This window comes from Onychomys torridus, chromosome 3 (genome assembly GCF_903995425.1).
Source record: "Onychomys torridus chromosome 3, mOncTor1.1, whole genome shotgun sequence".
Classification (NCBI taxonomy): domain Eukaryota; kingdom Metazoa; phylum Chordata; class Mammalia; order Rodentia; family Cricetidae; genus Onychomys; species Onychomys torridus.
Genome location: NC_050445.1, coordinates 107,820,116 through 107,840,247, shown reverse-complemented (window position 1 = coordinate 107,840,247; position 20,132 = coordinate 107,820,116). Strand labels below are relative to the sequence as shown.

General features: G+C 50.3%; 1 protein-coding gene across 2 annotated transcripts in view; it reads left to right on the top strand.

Moving 5' to 3' along the window:
- Positions 1 to 3,175: 3,175 nt before the first annotated feature.
- Positions 3,176 to 20,132, top strand: part of Fbln2 (fibulin 2) — a 63,247-nt gene continuing 46,290 nt past the window's right edge. For both annotated transcript variants that reach the window (XM_036182466.1, XM_036182465.1), the window contains exon 1: positions 3,176 to 3,256. In XM_036182466.1, the coding sequence (XP_036038359.1) occupies positions 3,219 to 3,256 (38 nt within the window). In that variant the 5' untranslated portion in view covers positions 3,176 to 3,218. The remainder of the gene's footprint in view (positions 3,257 to 20,132) is intronic.

The window sequence follows — 20,132 nt, the reverse complement described above, 5'->3', positions numbered from 1 at the left end:
TGTCTTTGTGGGGACAACAGGATGGGGGTGGGGGTGGACTGACCTCTGAAAGTCACTGGGTGTCGTCATCTTTGAAAGTTATCTTCATTCAGTTTCTGCTGCTGTATGAAGAAAAGAGTCTTACTTAGCTCAGACTCTGGGAGAACTGAGATGGCTGAGCCAGCGTCCTGAGAAGGGCCCCTGGGCTGCACCATATCATGGTGGAAACTTTGTGAGAGGGACAGATCACATGTCGAGACAGGAAGTCAGAGGAGGTGGCGAGGGAGGGGTGGCAGGCTGGGTCTTTACAACAACGTCTCAGTGAGCTGGGCCTGAGAGAGACTCATTAATCCCATCTGAGGGTGGAGCCCCCACAACCTAACCATGCTTCCCCAGGCCCACTTCCTGAAGATCCTATCACTGCAACCTTTCCACCCTCCAGATCCCCCTTTCCAGGAGCCTTGGGGACACTCAGGTCTCATGAGCCTGAGGCCCCTCAAAGGGTATTCAAGCCATAGCTGGAGAGTCTTGGTGACTCTGACATCTCCTGTCCTCTTCTCCCAGGCAGCTGGAGAACCAATGGACTGATGCTCCCTCCCTGTGGCTGTAATGTTTAAAGGAGGGCAGGAGAGGAAATGCAGAGTGGGTAGGAGCATCCGAGAGCCACTATTGGAAGCTGAGGGTCACATCAGCCCCCAGAGGCAGGAGGATAGCTTCCAATAGGAGTCTTGAAAATAGAATGCAATAAAAGATGTTTTTAAATAAATGGAGGTAAGAAGGGGAAAGACACGTGTGTGTGTGTGTGTGTGTGTGTGTGTGTGTGTGTGTGTGTGTGTGTACCAGTGTAGGAGGAGGCCAGGGAATACTGCTGGGTGCCACTCCTCAAGAACACTGTCCATCTAATTTTAAGACAGAGGTTCCCAGTTGCCTGGGGCTCTCACCTAATTAGTTTAATTAGGATGATAGCAAGATTTGGGTCCCTGTGGGTGCTCTTTTCCTTGCAAGTTTGAGCCCCAGTGACAATATACCCTTTCTCCCACAGACAGATCAGGGTGAAGGTTTGTAATGAATATAGTAGCAACCAATGTGAAGCCAAGGGCTTAGCATGGTGAGTCATTGCTTCCAGCATCTTCTACACAACTCCAACATGGGGACACTGGAGCTAAGACTGAAGGCCACTCAGACAGGACTTTAAGGCAAGGCTGTCTAGCCTCAGAACCTACCTTCCCAAGCTCTTAGATGATGACCTGTGCCTTTACAGAGGGGCAGTGGCCTTCCTGAGACCACCAGGTATAGATACAGTCCCCTCCCCCAAAGACTATGAGCCTTTTCTTCCAAGTCCAGTTGTCCAGGTGGTGTAGGTGACCCCCACGCCTGCTGGCTGTGGCGCCTCAGTGTCTAGGGAGGCCAGGAGATCCGCACTGGTGTGAATAACACCTCTGCCCCCCCCCCTTGACACTCTGTCTGGGCCTTATCAGCCTATAACTTCCTTCGACTCTGTGTCAGCCAAGCCCCAAGCCCCAAATTCCTGATGGGTGATGCATACTCTGTCTTCGATAAGAGTCCTGGCAGGCTTCTAGGCCAGCCACAACTCTGGCTCAGATGACGGAGGTGGGAAACAGCCTCTGCTTTATCTGGTGGAAAGACAGCCAGGCCCTGGCTCCTTGTCGGCAGCCTGAGCCTGAACTTTGGCTGTTTGCCTCTCCTCCCTGGACCCGGGACCTGGACCCGTGGTGGGGAAAGGACCCATACTTTCTGCATTCTCGCTTTCGGCCATCTGCTGTTTATTCTCATATGCTATTTACTAAGCACACCCCTTTGGGATTTCAGCTCAACCCCCGATGTAGGCTTTGATGTCTTTTTGTTCAACTGACAGTTGAGAAGGTCAGTCAAAGCTCAGAGAGAAGCGACGTGCCTAAGTCCACACAGCTGCATATGACAGAATTCTTAACTGCTAGGTTATTCTACCCATGACCTTCTATAAATCAGTCTCAAAAAGGGTAGCCAGGGAGAGAGTGCAGCCAAGTAGCAGAAAAGAGTGGCTGTGATGAGGGTCTCAGAGAGGGCAAGTGGGGATACTGAAGCTGTATCTCAAACAAGGATGAGCCAGCCCTGGAGTCCTGGGGGAGAGGTTCTCAGGTAGAGGTTAACAGCACATGCAAAGGCTCTGAGAGATGCCTTTGTGGCAAGGACCCACGGGAGAAGGCCTCTCAAGTTTAGACAGAAGCTGAGGCAGGCTGGGTTAGACCTTTGCATTCAGCTTTGGTCCCCACATCCAATCCTGGTTCCTCTGAGTCCCTGGCTCTTTCTGGCTCCAGCTACCTAACCCTTAGGCAGATGGTCTCCCTTCTCTGTGTTTGTTGGCTCTTGGCTGCCTCACACCTGTTCTGGGCCACAGGGGTCTTCCTCTTGGGCCTCAGCTGCTGCTAGGCTGAGGGGTAATGGCTGTAGGGGCATGCATCTCTGGCAGGTATGGGAGGTGGTTTGAGGCTCACTGTTCGTGGTTTGTAGTATTGGATCCCAGACAGTGAGGCTCATTGTCTGCTTTCTATCACGCACAGGACCTGGGCTTGCTGAGAATGGGCAGTGGCAACCAGACACTAGGATACCCGCCCGCATCGTTTGACGGGTGGGGAGCCAAGGACCCTGTAATGATTTGTTTTGTTTTGAGATTATTACTTACAGAGAATTGACTGCCTGTTGGGCTCTGTGCTGGATGATAGGGTTCTCCACATCTCCCCACTTACAGGGGTCAAGGATATTGGCCAAGCCACATCATGGAGAGGCAACAGAACCAGGCTGGGAAAAGGGCAGGGTGATCTAGACTGTGGAGAACTGAGGTGTGGGTGCGCCCATGCCTAGTTTCGGCAGGCCTGCCCCTGGGCAGCTTTGTTGCCTGGGCACCACTTCTGGCCATCACAGCATGCTCGAGTGTGCTGGGTCCAGGAGGAGAAGCTGAAGGACGGCATAGTACTGAGCCTCAAAGTGTAACCAGAACGCGGAGACGCGGTGCCGAGACCGGGTGCCGAGAGGGGGCTCAGAGCCCAGGACAAGAGAGTCCCGGTTCCTATGCGCGCGTGTGGAGCCTGAGGCTGGGCTAAGACGTCTTGGCAAAAGCCGAGGCCCCGCCCTGAGGCGGGACCTGTGGGGCGGGGTCTCAAGGCCTGGCTCGTCCCGCTCTTCCCCGCCCTGAGCCGCGCGCAACCCGGGCTCTAGATTCACCGACGGCGGGTGCACGGATGGACAGACGGCAGCGCAGCGCAGCACAGAGCACCGGGTGAGTTCGGGGCCCTGAGTCTCCACGCCGCTCTCTCTCCAGGTCGGTCATCTTCTCTTGACCCCTGGCTGCGTCTCTCCGGCCCTCCAACCCCCAGCCTTGTCCCTCGGGGTCTCCCAGGATCACCCCCCACCACCACCATCACCAGAGCAGGGAAGACTGGGCCTCTCGGTCTGGCACCACCCCACCCGCAGTCACACACTGCCACACACGCTCTCGCACTCACGCTAGCAGAAGTTACGGCAAGCTCTGCAGAGGCGCAGGCCACCCCAACCCCCAGTCCAGAATCTCTCACGCAGGGGCTGTGCACACTCACCTCTCCCACATCCCTCTGCATGCGTGCTTTCACACACACACCAGCCTGTCCTTCAGGCATCCCTCAGACACGCAAATGTGACCGTGTTAAACACGTGTGCCCTTGACACCCAGAACAAGTTTGCCCCAACCTCGGTTGGTGTGCCATGCTTATCTCCATCCACGGTTTTACATGCGTCCCCCATACAGGCCTGAGGACGCAGAGGGCCCTCACACTCAGGTGCACAGACAGCATTGTGGCCCCTAGCATCTGTGTTTTCTCGTGGTGAGTGGGAGCCTTAGCTTAGGGAGAAGGGGGTGGCTGCTGGTGTTATTCTTGGCTCACTCTTGCTATGGCCTGGGTGGCTGTGTGTGTATTGGGGGTACAGGAGGGGCTCAGTCTTCAGGGGGTGGGCTTGGCGTCTCACAGCCTCTTGTTTCTCCCCTCCTTCATCCTGGTCTCCTAGGCAAGGGTGCTCATGCCGTCCTCCTCTGCTATCCTGAGATCTTGCCCATCTGCTTTGTGATGAAGGACACTCAGGCCAGTCAGAAGTTGGTTTGAGCCAGCAGGTGTCCTGGGACAGTCCAGAGAGACAAACAGGAGGCTGTGGTGTGGGTGCATGTTGCTCAGAGGGTGATGAGCTAGGCCCTCCCCAGGAGAGGCTGCTTGACTTGGGTGGCAGCAAAGGGGTCCCTGGGCTTGGCACTGAGTGGAACGGTTGCATGTTTGTGAGGGAATGCCAGGAGCTCTGGGCCTGCCTCACCTTCCCAAAGTGCCAAGCGGTGTGTGTGTGTGTGTGTGTGTGTGTGTGTGTGTGTGTGTGTGTAGGACCCCAAGAGGAAAGGCAGGATGGGAGGTGTTGCCAAGGGCAGGTACCCCTTGACTTTCTGTCCACCCCACCATCTAGTATGTAGAAAGCCTCTGACTTGAGGCACAGACCCACCAACCCCAGCCATGATTGGCTCTGTATGTTTTGCTTGGCTCTCAATATGCTATTATTGTTTTTAAAAATTTAATTAGCTGCCAGCATTTACTAACTGGCAGCTTTCACAGAAAAGTCCGGATTTCCGTCTTTTCTTGAAAAACACAAACTCCGGTGCTCAGGATTCATTATGCTTGTGTGGCTTGCTTCAACCAGTGCTGATTGCCTGCCATCCTTAGGGACGGGCCAGGCACACCGTTGGTTGCCATCCCCACCAGGCCTTCCTTCTAGTCTCCTGTCTGACCTTTAGAGACCTATTTTGGCTGTGGCCCTTTGAATGCACTACTACCTCAAGAGTGGGCCCAGGCTAGGCTCCGCCATGGCAGGAAGCCTTCAGTGAGTACCTTGGTTACTACAGAGGTGGGAGTGTCCAGGACTTGGATCTACAGGGGATCTCAGTGATGGGGTAGACATTTTGTGCTAGTCTGTGGGGGTGATGGCCTGGTGTCCTCACCAGAGGAAGGTCAGAGCTCCTGGTAGATCTGAGGTAGACCTCGCATAGCATTTTTCTTCTTGGATCCTGACAGCCACTCTATGAGGCCACATTGGTTCTGATTGACACATAGAAAAGGGAGGCTCAGAGAGAGTTCAGCAAGCAAGGCAGAGGGGTTTTCACATCCCCAAAGCTCTCTGCCCTTCCAGCATTGAACCCTGAGAAAGGGAGACCTTGATATCAGTGGCTCTGGAGCTTCCTGACTCTCATCTACTGCTGACACACAGTAGGTGCTTGATAAATGCTCCTGGCATGACTGGAGGCATGTAAACTGCTCCTTAGGATCATGGTGGAGCTGAACCCAGGGCTCAGGAATAAGATTACACACAGCCTGGCTACATGACCCTTTAGTGTCTGATGAGTGTGACAATCCCCTTTGCTGTGACTCCTGTGGCCACCAGGTAGAAACCACAAAGTCTGGGCAAATCCATGGCACTGCTCAGGTGTGTCCTCTTGGCCATCTTGACCTTGTACCTTAGATTTAGAAGCTAGCCTGTAAGCAATTTTGTTTTATTATTCCTCCGGCTGGCCACAGAGACCATGCAAACCAAGCTCACGTTCCTGTAGGCAGCTGTTGGATGGGCGGCTCAAAGTGTGCTGGCCAATGAGTTATTCTAGGCTGAGATTTCTGTGGCCTTTGCATGTGGCTGATTGTAGGTATGCTGAACACCCCTGTGACATGTGGCTGCCTGTCCATAGCTCATAGGACATGGAGAGTGGGTAGCCACTGGCCTCTCCTTGGTGTTTGGAGATTTCCTGCTAGGGAGCTGGTCTAGAGCTTGGCTGCCTGCCTCCGCTCCCTGGGCCTCAGTCTTCTCTTTTGTATGGTAGAGATTTCTGGCATCTTCTAGTGCCTGTGAGCATGCAGTAAGGAGGTGGAGATGGGGACGTATCGCTGCCTGGGGAGCCAGCGTCCAGCAGCACAGGGCCCAAAGGGAAATCCACAGAAATGGCATGTACTAGATTTTTTTTATCTGAGAGGGTTAGGGAAAGACACTCACATATTCTCTTGATGATCTCCTTCAGACCTTTTCTTTATTCTTCTTTTGCATTCTCTATTCTTTATGTTCCTGGTGATTCCCTTCTCTCATTCTTGATGTTTTCCTTCTAACTCAATCTTTATTCTTGATGTTTTCCCTCTAGTTCCTTCAAACGCTCTCATTCCTGATGTTTTCCTTCTAACTTTTTCATTCCTGATGTTTTCCTTCTAACTCATTTTAACTCTTTCATTCTTGATGATTTCCTTCTAACTCTCATTCTTGATGCTTTCCTTCCAGCCCATTTTAACTTTCTTTAGTCTTTCTCTTACAGCTTATATACCTGAGCAAAATCTTTCAGGCAATATAAAAATTACAATGTGGTTATATTCTGTTTCTCAAGTGCATGATTACAATGAATAAAAAAAAAACAGTAAAAACCAGCATGTTTTCCACATCCCTTACATGACTAAACATTTTACGTATTACAGGTGAAAAACAAATTATCCCAAGAGACCACATACCCAAGGAACTTGTTATAGATCAACCATGTAGGCAAGCAAGATATTTTTCTCAGTCAGATCTTTTACTGGCAGGCTGCAGTTCTGCAGTTATAAAGACAGGGCCAATTACTTTATTACTTATCTTGAAAGGTAATCTTATAAGGAATCTTAAAGGAATCACAAATCTAAACTTTTATATATGAAAAAGAATCAATCATCTCTACTTTAAATCTTTAGGGTACATACCCACTCAATAGTTTTATATATATATATATATATATATATATATATATATATATATATAGAGAGAGAGAGAGAGAGAGAGAGAGAGAGAGAGAGAGAGAGAAAGAAATGAGGGCAGAAATGGGTACAAGGAATTAATCATCACCTTTGGTCATCAACCAGTCCTAGCAAGGAATTGGGCTGCTTTGCTCTTGTTCCCTGAACTTAAAGAGTTCTGTATTCAACTATGTGCCTTTCTAAAACTTTAGATTATCTTCTTGGGTTTTTTAACCTCAAGTTTATTTGACAAAAACATCTTAGTCTAACTTTAAGTTATTTTCAAAGCTTTGTTTCAGCTGTGATGCACACTGAAACCTGTGAACACATCTCCCAACATTAGGATTAAAAGCATTTAATCTAGCTTGGTTAACTGGGACTCAACTGTTTTTCTTTTTCTTTTTCTTTTCTTTTCTTTTCTTTTCTTTTCTTTCTTTCTTTTTTGTTTTTCAAGACAGGTTTTTTTTCTGTGTAGCTTTTGGAACTTGTCCTGAAACTCACTTTGTAGACCAGGCTGGCCTCAAACTCACAGAGATTCATCTGCCTCTGCCTCTTGAATGCTGGGATTAAAGGTGTGAGCTACCACTGCTCGGCTTCAATTGTTTTTCTTAATCATTAACCTAAGCCACAGTCTATATGGCTCCTCAATAGAAACTATGTGTTGTAGCTGTGTGATACTTCCTTGTTTATATTTTTAATCACCAAAATCGCTATTTAAACTAACAGTATTATTATCAATTAGACAGCACAGCTTAAGAAGAAATCATCTTCATAATAATCCACAGGTTAAAATGCCCAGTAAAACAGGATATTTCCATGAGATAAACACATTACATTACAGGCAGTGGGGATGTTCCCACACCCATTCACACCATGCCAGACACCAGAGAAAGATGGCAGCAGCAAACATGTGAAGGCTCAGCAGAAGCAAAAGGCATTCTGGGGTCTGTGGTATCGGGGGCCTTGCCTTTCCAAGATTCACCCATCGAGGAGTTGCCTCCTGGTGGGCTGACCTTGAACTTCAATTGTCACCTGCTGCTCCTCTAACATGGGTACCAGCAGGGATGACTGTCTAACGTTTTGTCCAGGCTAGGTACAGGTGCAGATCTCACAGGGACTGGGAGTGGGTGAAGCAGATGCTGTGTGTGTTGCTATGCAGCTGCTTTTCTATCTGGAGGGGTGAGATGGGGGATTCAGATGGGAACATACCGAGGAGGGAAAGACAGCCAGACACATACCCAGGTGGGCCTGGAGGCTGTTCGTGTGTGTGTGTGTGTGTGTGTGTGTGTGTGTGTGTGTGTGTGTGTTGATCAGTTTTGAGACAGTCTTGTTGTATAGAGGGACTGGCCTAGATCTTACCTTGTAGCTTAGGCTTAGGGGTTGGGGCAAGGAGCTCTTTGAGGAGGGATTTCTAGACTGAGATATAATAGCAATGGTAACAGCAAGGGGCCTAGTGTGGGATTCCCCTTGATGCATGTAAGGAAGAGAAAGGGGAAAGGTGGAGCTTTTGTGGGAAGGGGGCTGTAGGGACAGAGAAGGTGTGAAGTGTGCAGCAGGGAGTTTGAAATTTTCTGGGACTTCTTGTTTGTTTGATTTTGTCTTTTGAAACAGGGTCTTGCTATGTAACTCTGTCTGGCTCCAACTCACTCTGTAGAACAGGTTGGCCGTGAACTTCCAGAGATCTGCCTACCTCTGCCTTTCTAGTGTTCCAATTAAAGGAGTGTGCCAACATGTCCCAGAAGCTCCTGAAAATTTTGAACCAGGAAGCCTCAAGATGCAGGTCCATGTAAAGATGCTCTGGATGGGTCTGGGTTCTAGAGGCTTTGTGCCTCTGCAGAATGGTGCCATGTGCCCCCTAAGCCCTCCTCAGAGCCAGGCCTGGGGGTCAGGGCAGGCCTCATCTTGAGAAAATGCAGGCAGATGGGGATCCAGGCCTGGAGGTGTACACCAAACTTCCTGTGAGATGTGCTGGTCAAATAGAAGGTAGGCTGTGTGGAAAGATCTAGAAGCTCTTCTGGAAGATGAAGAGCTGCCACTTGTGCAGCCATGCTGCCTGTGTAAGATCAGAATACACATTTACAGGGGCCTGCGTGTGCAGCAGCCACTACCCTGAGAGGAAAGGCGTGAAGTGTGCTCGCCTGGGAAGGGACAATGCAAGAGAGGAGAGACGCCCCCCTGTATGCCTTGTTATATTTGGGGTTTTGAGCCTTGTCGTGATGCAGGCTCAGAACACACAGGAGAGGCTGCGGTTGTTGACCAGCAGCAGTGGTTAGTGTGCATAAGGCCCTGGGAGCTACCCTTAGTGACACAGAAAATAAACCTCCAAACAATACACAAAGCTGAAAGCCCTCAATGAGCGGGTGTTGGCTTGTGAGTGAGAGCTGGTCTTCACAGCCCTGTGTTCATGACCTCGTTGAACAGACCGACTTCTCCCTGGCATGAACTGTGAAAGTTTCCACGGTGATTACATTATATGGTGCCAAAGTCACGCTCTGCAAAGTCCAGCCAGTGAGCCAAAGGAAATCCCTCCCCTCTCTCCCTCCCTCCCTCCTCTCTCTCCCTCCCTCCCTCCTCTCTCTCTCCTTTCCTCTCACCTCCTTTCCTGGGGTGTGCACTCCTGGTTAATCCCTGAGGGCTGTCTGAAATGGACATTTGGCATTTGGTGGGGAGCTCGTGTCCTCATTTGGTCTTAGGCACATAGCTCAGCCCCGGGGCCTGGCTCAGACCCCACTCTTGCATGGGGAGAAGCTGGTACAGAAAAATCCCGTTTGGCCTCCTATGAGGTTCACAACTCTACTGTCCAAATATTGCACTTGTTCAGGCCAATTGGCTCACTCAGCCTCCAAGCCTCAGTTTCTTTTCTGTGAAGTGGGTATTGCGGTCCTCTCTCAGTTTTGTCAGAGAAGACGCACCTTCATTCAGTAGCTCTTCACCAAGCATCACTGAGTGTGGAATGCTTTTGAGTGCTGAGAATAACTCAGTGACTAAGGCCACATCCTCCATGTCATGGAGCTTGATCTGGTGGGAGACATAGACCGGAGGCAGATGGTACACACATCTGTGTGAGTAGAGGGGCACATGAGGTTGCCTAGGACAGGGACTGAGGGTGGGCTTAACATTAGGGCCCACACCCTGGGTACCGCTGCCAGGAGAGACATTAAGACAGAGGCCTGTCAGGAACAAGTGATCAGAACCAGCTTCAGGATGAGACCTCTCCTTACCTCATGACTGAAGGGGCTTATCAAGGTGGATAGTCATGGAGGTGGGTGAGTGTGGTCCCTGGAGCTGCCACACTTCGAGGGGATTCTGATGGGTCAGGGTGCAGTCCGGTTGAAATGCCAGATCCCCATGGCTGCAATCAGGAGAGTGGGCTGGAGGTGGCATCCAGATTATCTCCCCCATCCCATCAGGTTATCTCCTACCTTCTACTACAGTTGGAAGCTGGAGCTGAGACCAAAGTGGTTATGATGGAAATGAGAAGGGATGAGATGCTGGGCTCAACTGAAGGTGGGTGTGCTGGGATTCCTGCTGTATCAGAAGTAGAGCGAGGGAAAGGGGAAGCTGGTACAAGACCCAGGGGCCCCGATGATAGATCCATAGATCAGAATCCTTGTATCATTTGAGTCCACAGTAGTCCAGGTCTCTTCCTGAGGCCTGAAAGCTCTTCTGTACTCTATACCCTCCCAACAGGCTAGAACCTGGCAGTGCTGGCAGTGGGGAAGGAGCTCTGTATACTGAAGGGGTGAATGGAGACTGTGGGGTGGGGGCTTCAGTGGGAGCTGTGGAAACTGGTAGGCTATAGACACTGAGGGATGGTTGAGAATCTAGCGGACACTTTGTGGGAATGTCCGTGGAGATGCTTGCTGGAGTTGGGGCTCGTGAGTTAGCTCCCCAAGCCTCCTTGCCAGGGCCGGTGCACAGAGGGAGGAAGATGTCTCTCACGGTAGTCTTGGGGTGCGGCACTCACAGTCTAGGCGCACGGCCAATCTGGAGGAGAGTGCAGGGAGTTCAGAGGCCCCGAAGCTGAGCCAGGAGGCAGCCACATTCAGCTGAGCCTCAGGAGAGCTGGGGAGCTTCCTGGATGGGGTGGGACCCCCTTTTCAATGGGAAGGGAGAATGAATGAGAGACTGGGCCCTGAGAAAGCCTGGATCCTCTTGGTGAGTGGATTGATCATGAGAGGGAGGTAGACAGAACCTCGGGAATGGAGAACCCCTAATTTTGGGCAAAGGGCCAGTGATGGGTACTTCAGAATACTCTGAACACAGGAGGGACAAGGCCAGAACTCTTGAGGTGATAGGGAACGTAGACTAAGGCTCTGAGAGGGCATGCCTGCTGGCAGTCACCCGAAGGAGGAAGAATGGGCTGGAGCCAGCTCTGTCCATCTCCATGTTTTCAGTGGTGGGTGCTACAGGCCTCCTTTTGGCATGTCCTTTCCAAGGGGGCCTTGAGGGTCAGGCTGTGCGTCATTTATAGCCATTGTTCTTGAAGTTACTGTAACCTGGAAATGGTACAGAAATGCCTCTGCATGGGGGCTGATTGTTGCAGAGAAAGTGCAGGTCTGGGGGAAGGTTACTTCCTTCCTCAGGGTGGGAGTCCGACTGTATTGTCCTTGGCCAGGGTTCCCACCCATGTCTTCCAGCTGGTGAGGAAATGGTGCCACCCACCATTTGGCAGAGGCCAAGGGGATGGTGGGAGCCTTAGGAGGTGGGGGCTGGGGCACTGAGCGCTAAGTGCTGCGTCCACTAGAGGACATTGCTTGAGGCAGACCTGGTCCCCCCCCCCCAGGTCTCTCATCCCTTTGGGTCTTTGAGGTGGGGCAGCATTCCTGGCTCTGCTGACCTTTGGGGCTCAAGGATGGTTTGCATATGGAAAGAGGCTTTGGAGTGTGGGGAGGGCTGGCCGGTGTGTGGGATGTGTGGAGAAGGCTGGCTGGCCACTTGCCTTTGGCCTTAGCCACAGGGTATCTCTTCCAGCCTCAGAGTCTCCATCTGGGGAGTGATTGAATTGACAGCCCCCTCCCAGAGGCAGATGGAGATGGAAGGATGGTCACAATCTGTGCATTCCCCCCCCCCCAAACACATACTGAGCAGGTGGGTAGCACTGAGTGGTGGTTTCTCCCTTGTCACCCTTCACTCCTCTGGTTGCTGACGGCACTGTTGATCCTTGTGGTCCTGCTTACCAGGTCTCGGTTCCTCCAGAGTCCGTTCTCCCTTACCTGTGACCCCCCAGCCTGAATGTCTAGCCCTTCATTTTATCCAAGGGAACATTCAGAAAATCTAGAAAGTTCTGGTTTTAGGGTTCTCTCAACCAGGAAACACATCAGAAAAAATTGCAGTAGGGACCCCTTGGGATCCCTGAGCACCCTTCTTGCTAGTCCCTTTGGGTCTGACCTTATTCTTAGAACTGATCCTAAGGGCAGTGAGAGAAGACAGGAAGGTGGAGAGAGAGAGAGAGAGAGAGAGAGAGAGAGAGAGAGAGAGAGAGAGAGAGAGAGAGAGAAGTGTGGAAGGGTAAGTAGCCGAAGGGGAGGTCCTCCTGAGACCCAAGGATCAGAACATCAGAGAAAGTGGTCTCGACACATAGAATGTCTTATAAATACAACTTGCCAGTATACTCCAGTCCCTGACATGCACACAGGCATATGTATGCAAGAAAACACACAGGAATGCACACCCATAGCCACATGTACCCATAGACTCACACTCTCTCCTTATTCTTTTTTCTTTTTTGGTTTTTTGAGACAGGGTTTCTCTGTGTAGCTTTGCACCTTTCCTGGATCTCACTCTGTAGACCAGGCTGGCCTCGAACTCACAGAGATCCACCTGCCTCTGAGGCCTCCCGACTGCTGGGATTAAAGGTGTGTGCCACTGCCACCCAGCTACACTCCTTCCTTTTAAGATTTGTTATTATTTTTAATTATTGTGTTCCTGTGTGCATGCATGTGAGTGCAGTTGCCCTTGGAAGTCAGAGGCTAGATCTGGTGGTTTCGAGTTGCCCCATGTGGATGTTGAGAATGAAACTGAGTGTTCTGGAAGAATAGCAAGTGCACTTAACCCTGGAGATACCCCATTCTGTCACATATGTAGACATGCACACCCATTGGCACTCACACATAGGCGCACATATAAGTTTATGAAAACACATGCTCAGGCAGCGTACTCTCATACCCAGCACACATTTCTACACATAATACAGGTGCACTCTGTCTCTGTTGTCTGTCTCTGTCTGTCTGTCTGTCTGTCTCTGTCACACACACACACACACACACACACACACACACACACACAGAGAGAGAGAGAGAGAGAGAGAGAGAGAGAGAGAGAGAGAGAGAGAGAGAGAGAGAAGTCACAAATATTCACAAACCCTCTGCTCCTGGGTTCCCCAGGCAGTACCCTTAGTCCTCTTTGGTACAGATGACTGGGTTCCTCAGGTAATGCTCCTGGTCCTCTGCAGCAAATCACTGCATTCTTCAGCCTCTCCAGGGTTGCAGAGAGGTTGCAGTAGCTGGATTCTTTGGCGGGGGAGAGTATTGCTGGGGCCCTGGATCACCTTCTTTGAGTTGCCTAGCGCTCATGCATTTGCTATTGGGCCCCATTGTCAGGAGCACCTAGCTTGGTCTTGATCCCTTGTCTCTGCTTCAGCAGTGGTTGCTGGACTGTCTTGGCAGGGTTTGAGGTGGGGTAGGGCTTCTCAGACTCTTGATCTGACAGTTGTACCACGGCTGGGACCAGATCTTGCTGGTTTTTGCATACCACCACCTGCTTTTTGGTCGTCTTGAGAAATACACAACTTCCAGATTTGTGCCAATAAATTGTTGCTTGGCAAAGGCCCTTGGGAGTTGCAGAGAGGCCAGCTGCCCTCTTCCTTGGCTGGCATCTCTGTCCAGCTTTGGTGGCAGCTGGGAAGATGGGTGTAGAGTGCCAGTCAGTCACCGAAGGCCCCTGAGGGCTGTCTGGTCTGGGCAGGGGGAGCAGGCCATGTTGGAGAGGAGGAGTGGCTATACTCCACAGCCAGGGCTGGATTGCTGCCTTGTCCTCAGAAGAGGTGGGAAGTGGCCAGGTGAGGGGCGCCCATCACATGTGTGGCTATATATGCATACATGACCCTGGAAAAGAATCTTCAGGCTTCCCCCTAGAAAGGCCTTGAGAAAGAAGGAAAGACAGAAGTGCTGTGAGAGACTATGGGACCATGTTATTGGCTACATGCTGCCTCCAGCTCCATCCTCCAAAGGCTACCTCGTTCTCTACAAAGAGATGGGCTAGCCCTTCTCAGAGGTTTGGATTCCACAGTGGTGGGTTTTATTACTCATTTTTCAGCATCTAGGGATGTTCATGTTGAATTTTCTTTCAGCTCTTGCCTGGCAGGATGATGAGCCACACTGAGTGAGTTCCAGCCTTGTGTGGCTTCTGGCGTCTGATGCCATTGTGGAGCGTGGGCAGCGAGGTCTTCTCTTGTGTTGTCTGTGTCTGCTTTAGATTTCAGGATTTTCTTGGTTTTATAATGGGAGGAGGGGGAAGGCACATTCCATTTTCAAGGCCTGGAACAATTTTTAAAACAATCTTTTAATAGGATGGGAATTCTGAGGGGCCCTGTCTGTGCTGTTTCACGCTGGCCTCTGTCAAAAGGCTTTCCATTTCATCCTCAGTCTCCTGGGAGGACATTGGTGCTCTTGTACAACAGGCAGGGGACTGAGATCAGAGAGTCACAGCCTATCACTTGTGGACACACAGCAGGGAGCTCACTCTGCTGGCATCTCAGGCCAGTCTGACTCCAGGGCCTGAGCTCTGGTGCTTGTCCCCAGGGCAGGGAGCTGTCTGAGGTGCTGGCCAGCTGTGGAGCCCTGGGGCTTGGTCTGGGCTGTATTGCAGAAAGGAAGAGCTCTGACTCAGGACTTCCCTGGTCTGTCTGTGACATCCATGGACAAGCCTGGCTCTCTATTCCCTTTCGTGCAGTCACTGTCCACTGGCCCATGACTCCATCCATCCTATGCTAATGTATCCAGCTACTACTCACCTCCACCCTCCATCTCGTCACTCACCCAGTCACCAGCCACCTCTGTCCTCCAACTCCTCATCCATTCAACTGCCACCCACCAACTTACTGATCCATCCATCAGTCTGCCTTCCCACCTGTCTGTCCTCCACCCACAAACAACCCACCTACCCAGCTCCCCATGGTCTTCTCACCAGCATCTGCTTACTTACCCATTTTTTTGGATAAGTTCATGTATCCATCTATTAACCCACCTTTTCACCCATCTGTCTTCCTTCTGATTCATTTACCTAACTAGCCACTTACCCACCCATTGACACACTCATCTCCCGACCAAACCATCTGTCCACCCATCCACTCACCTAGCTACCTGTCCACTCATTCATTTATCCATTTACCCAGCCACCTAGTCACCCTCCCATGTATCCATATACACATCCACCCTTTCACTCATATATCCATACACTCACCCATTCGCCCACCTACTACCCATATATCTACCTGTCCTTCCACTCATCCATCCATCCATCCATCCATCCATCCATCCATCCATCCATCCCACCCAGCCACTCATCCATGTATCCATCTACTCACTACCTATCTACTTAACTCTCCTTTTATCCACTTCCTAATCCTTTGGGCTTGACCTTGAGCATGGGATGAGATTAGAGGCTGCAATTTCAGAGGAAAGCTATATCTCAGGTTGGGGTAATGATAAGAGGAGAGTTTGGGAATCAGGACGAATCTTCCAGTTTGGTAGGAAATGGTTCTTTGGAGGGCTCCAGAGGGAGACAGCTTGGGAGACATGGTGGGAAGAAGGGTAAGTGCTTGCTGCAAAGTGATCCTTGGGGTTTTTCATTTCAACTGGGAGGCCAGGCACAAGTCCCTGTCTCCACAGAATATATCTGTTAAGACTTGGGTGCCAGGGACAGCCTGGTCCGAGTTAGCTTAGGTTAGCTCATTGCAAGTTTGGCTTTTCAGTCAGCGTCAGGTGCAGCTAGTGCAGGTGCCCTACAGCTGTGGCCATGCCCTCTCTCTCTCTCTCTCTCTCTCTCTCTCTCTCTCTCTCTCTCTCTCGCTTTCTTTCTTTTTTCCTTCCTTCCTTCTTTCCTTCCTTCCCCTCCCTTCCCCTCTCCCTTCTTTCCTCCCTCTCTCTCTCCTCCCTCCCTCCCTCCCTCCCTCCCTTCTTTCTTTCCTTCTTTCCTTCAAACTGAACTGGCTCCAGTGTCTTCATCTCTTTCTGAGGACAGAGTGACTTCAGGAATCTTTGATGCCTCATACAGGATGATAGAGAGAGGCCATTCTCCACCGTATCCCTAAGCTGGGTCCTGTGGACTCTGACTGGCTTGGTCTCCATCACCAAACACTGTTACAAGGGAAATGGAAGTGCTGAGTTGCATGCAGTGGTCCCCAGTAGGTAATCCAGGGGCTGTTCTTGGAAAAGGGGTTGTGCAGGGTGGTCAGATCCATCCTTCACGGAGGGGCTCACTGGAGACAGCTCAGACAGGCAGGACCTTGAGCTAGCGCAGGGAGGTCAAGCATGCACGATTGTAGGCTGGATGGAGCCCCAGGTAGGAGTGCTGAGATCAGCCTTGGCCCAGGCAAGCTCTTTTTCACTGCTCCACCCTGGGACTGCTTCCGCTTTGAGGGCTAGTAATGGGGCAGGCAAAGATGGAGCACCCCAGAGCCAAAAGCAACATTTTCTTTTCTCCAAGGTTAATTAAGAGTGCTGGGCGTTAAGCTGTGTAATTTTTCACCTGCTTGTCCTGGTTATGAGATTAGCAGTTCATACCTATGAACCTGAGGGTCAGCCCTCTCCCAACACTTGGCAGCATTTTATTCTTTTCTTTCTTAGGGAGGAGTGGAAAGGGAGGGTGAAGCCTGGCTGTTCCAGTGAGAGTTTATTTTTCCAACATTCTCATGAGCTCACCCCATTGAAGGGAAGTCCAGGGGCTGGAGAGTGAGTGAGGAGCTAGCTGCCCCGCACCCTAAGTCCCACATGGGGCCAAGCAAGCACATCCAGATTGTTTTGTTTTGTTGGTTTGTTTTTGTTTTTAAGACTTATTTTATTGTTATGTACCCCGGGCTAGAATGCCTAGGCTCCAGCATTCCTCCTGCCTCAGCCTCCCAAGTAGTTTGGACCATAGGCATGTGCCGTCATGCCTGCCTCTAGGTCACTGATTTAAATCCATGACTTGCTTTTGGACCCAGAATTTCTGTCCTCTTTCCAGGGTAATTGGGGTGGGTGGTACAGTCCCTTTCACTCATTGTCTTCAGCCTGGACCATACTTCCTGGCCCATCCCTTGCCCAAGTTCTGTGCCCCAGAAGACCCCAGACCCTTCTCTGAGTCCAGCTGGCTCCTTCCCTGCACAGCCAGGCTTCATTTGAGGCAGACACACCGTGCGGTGTTCTGACTGCGTCACGGGGAATAAAGAAAGTAAAGCTCCAGATAGAAGCCAGGCCCGATGATAGCTGGCAGTCACGTGGCCTCACGTCCCTTCCCCGGGTCCCTGTTCTTTCTTTTGTTGCCTTTTTCTTGATTCCTTTTCTTTTGTAAATCATCTTACCGAGGAAAAGCACATGTGAAAAAACAAAACCAAACCAAAACCAAAACCAAAAACAACCCATGCTTCAGTGTCAGGGTGGAGCGGGACGGCAGACCCCGGGAGGCACTGTCTTTGTGAGTCGAAAGGACATAGCTGTCCCTGGGAGGCACGGTGGCGCTGGGGACCCTTCTTCAGGGGATTTGGCTACATCCCTAGTTCTGCCCCCCCGCCTCAGTCTCTCCAGCCTTCTACCACATTCACAGATCTGCTGGAAACATGCGGCGGCCTGCAGGCTGGCGGTTGGGCACGTCTACTTGGTAGTCTGGGCTTTTCTAGATTTCCTGCTTTCTAGGACTGTGGTTGTCCTCAGACCTTGGCAGCTTCTCTTTGAATTCCAATTATGCTGTTACCCAGTGACCCCAGGCAGAACAGTGTGTGCCCGTTGCTCTGCCAAGCTCCCAGGGCACTGTACCTGTGTAATTAGGGTCTCCTTCGCCTCTCTTCCTTGTCCCCTGACCACCTTCTTTCTTGTTGTCTACTCCCCTTCTGCTGTCTCTCTTGCATGGTACCCACAGTGTGCCAGACTGGTTTGTGCCCCAGGGCCTTTGCATTTCCTCTGCCCATTGCCATACTCCGGACCTTTGGATGGCTGCATATAGTTTTACTGGGTAAGTCTCAGTTGACATGTCACCTCCTTGGCCTCCTCTCTCCTCTTTTACGAAGGGTATTTACAGTTCACCGTCACAGTGCCCAGATTGTCTTACTGATTTCTTCCCTGTTTTTTTTTCTACATTAGGTTATTGGTTCCATAAGACTCTCTCTCTCTCTCTCTCTCTCTCTCTCTCTCTCTCTCTCTCTCTCTCCACACACACACACACACACATTCTTTTTTTTCCTGTTTGTTATTTATTGTAGTAGTCTTACTATGTGGCCCAGGTGGACCTTGAACTCATGATCTTGTATCACAGTTTTCCAAGTGCTGAGCTGACAGTTGTGCCCTAGAGGGAGGACTTCTGTGGTCTTGTTCACTGTCCCATCTTGGTACTTGGCACTGACTGGGGTCGGGTAGGGGAGTGAGGAGGTGTTTGCTGAACTTGGACTTGGGCTCCTGTCACGATTCAGGTCTGGGTTCATATCCCCTTATCACTTTCTGATTGTGGGCCACTTATCCCATCTAGGCCTCAGTTTCCTCATCCGTGAATTATAGCTAAATAAAACAAACATGTCTGGACACTCACAGCTTGGTGTCTGGCATCATCTGTTCTAAGGAGGTCAAGTGTATATGAAGCTGGTCAACTGCTGAGCTCCTGACAAAGGCTGGTGCCAAGATCAAGCTTATTTTCCCAGAGATCTGATGACTTCCTCTTATCAGATGAGGAGCACCGGGTCATCTTCTAATTTCCCTTTTGGCACTGGCTGCCAGGAAGCTTACTACTAAAGGCAGGTTCAGAGCCAGCACTTGTTTCCTGCCTGGTCTTCCCTGTCCCCTCTTTGTGACTTGGTCACTCTCTTTCGGCTTTTAGTTTGAACTGCGTGTGTGAGGTGGTTTTCTGTTTTGGGGGGTTTTTGTGTGTGTGTAAAAACACACACAATTTATCATTTTTGAGTGTGTGGCTCTTTTCATTAAGAGCAGCTACAGAACCTGCAGCTCTCACTGTTTCTGTCTCTAGACTCTTTAATCCTGAACAGAAATTCCGGCTATTTAGTACCAGTGCCCTCTGTGTCCTGGCACCCACCATTCTGCATTCTGTCTGAGTCTATATTCATGCCCCGGGGCCTTTTCACATGCGTTTCCTCTGCCCATGGCCATACCCCAGACCTTTGGATGGCTGCACATAGTTTTGCTGGTAAGTCTCAGATGGAATGTCACCTCTTTGGCCCCCTCTGTCCTCTTTTGCCAAGGGTGTCTAATTCTCATCACAATGCCCACACTGTGTAAGTGTAAGTGGACTCTTCAGTGAGTGTCCATTTTGACTAGCTTGTCACTAGACATCACATCCTCAAGGAGCATTTACATGGTGGTGTGTGCCAGAATGTTCTTGCTGAGGCTGGTGGCATTCCATCATCTGGATAAGTGGGTTGTCTTTATTGGCCTCTCTACCAGTGGGCAGCATGAAGTGATGAGTGTGGGCATGTGGGATTAGTTTTAATAAACATAGTTTTATCTTTCTGGGCCTTGGGTGAACCCAGGATAATCTGCATTAAAAGTAGGTTCTGGCCAATTTTAGAACAAAGCCATTGTCAGTGTGTATGTGAATGTGACTCTGTGTGTGTGTTTGTCTGTGTATGTGTGTCTGTGTGTGTATATTTGTGTATGTGTGTGTGTCTGTCTGTGTCTGTGTGTGTCTCTCTGTGTGTATGTCTGTATGTGTGCATGTATTCTATGTGTCTCTATGTGTGGGTCTGTGTGTGTGTGTTTGTATCTGTGTGTCTGTGTGTATTTGTGTGTAGTATGTCTGTGTGTGTGCATGTATTCTATATGTCTCTGTATGTGTGGGTCTGTTTGTATGTTTATGTCTGTGTATTTGTATGTGAGTGTGTGTCTCTCTCTCTCTGTGTATTTGTGTATGTCTGTATGTGTGCATGTATTCTATGTATCTCTGTATGTGTGAGTCTGTATATATGTTTGTATGTGTCTGTGTGTGTGTGCATGTATTCTGTGTGTCTCTGTATGTGTGGGTCTGTGTGTATGTTTGTATGTTTCTGTCTGTGTATTTGTGTGTGTGTGTGTGTGTGTGTGTGTGTGTGTGTGTGTGTATGTATTTGGTCTGTGTGTGTGCATGTATTCTGTGTGTCTCTGTATATGT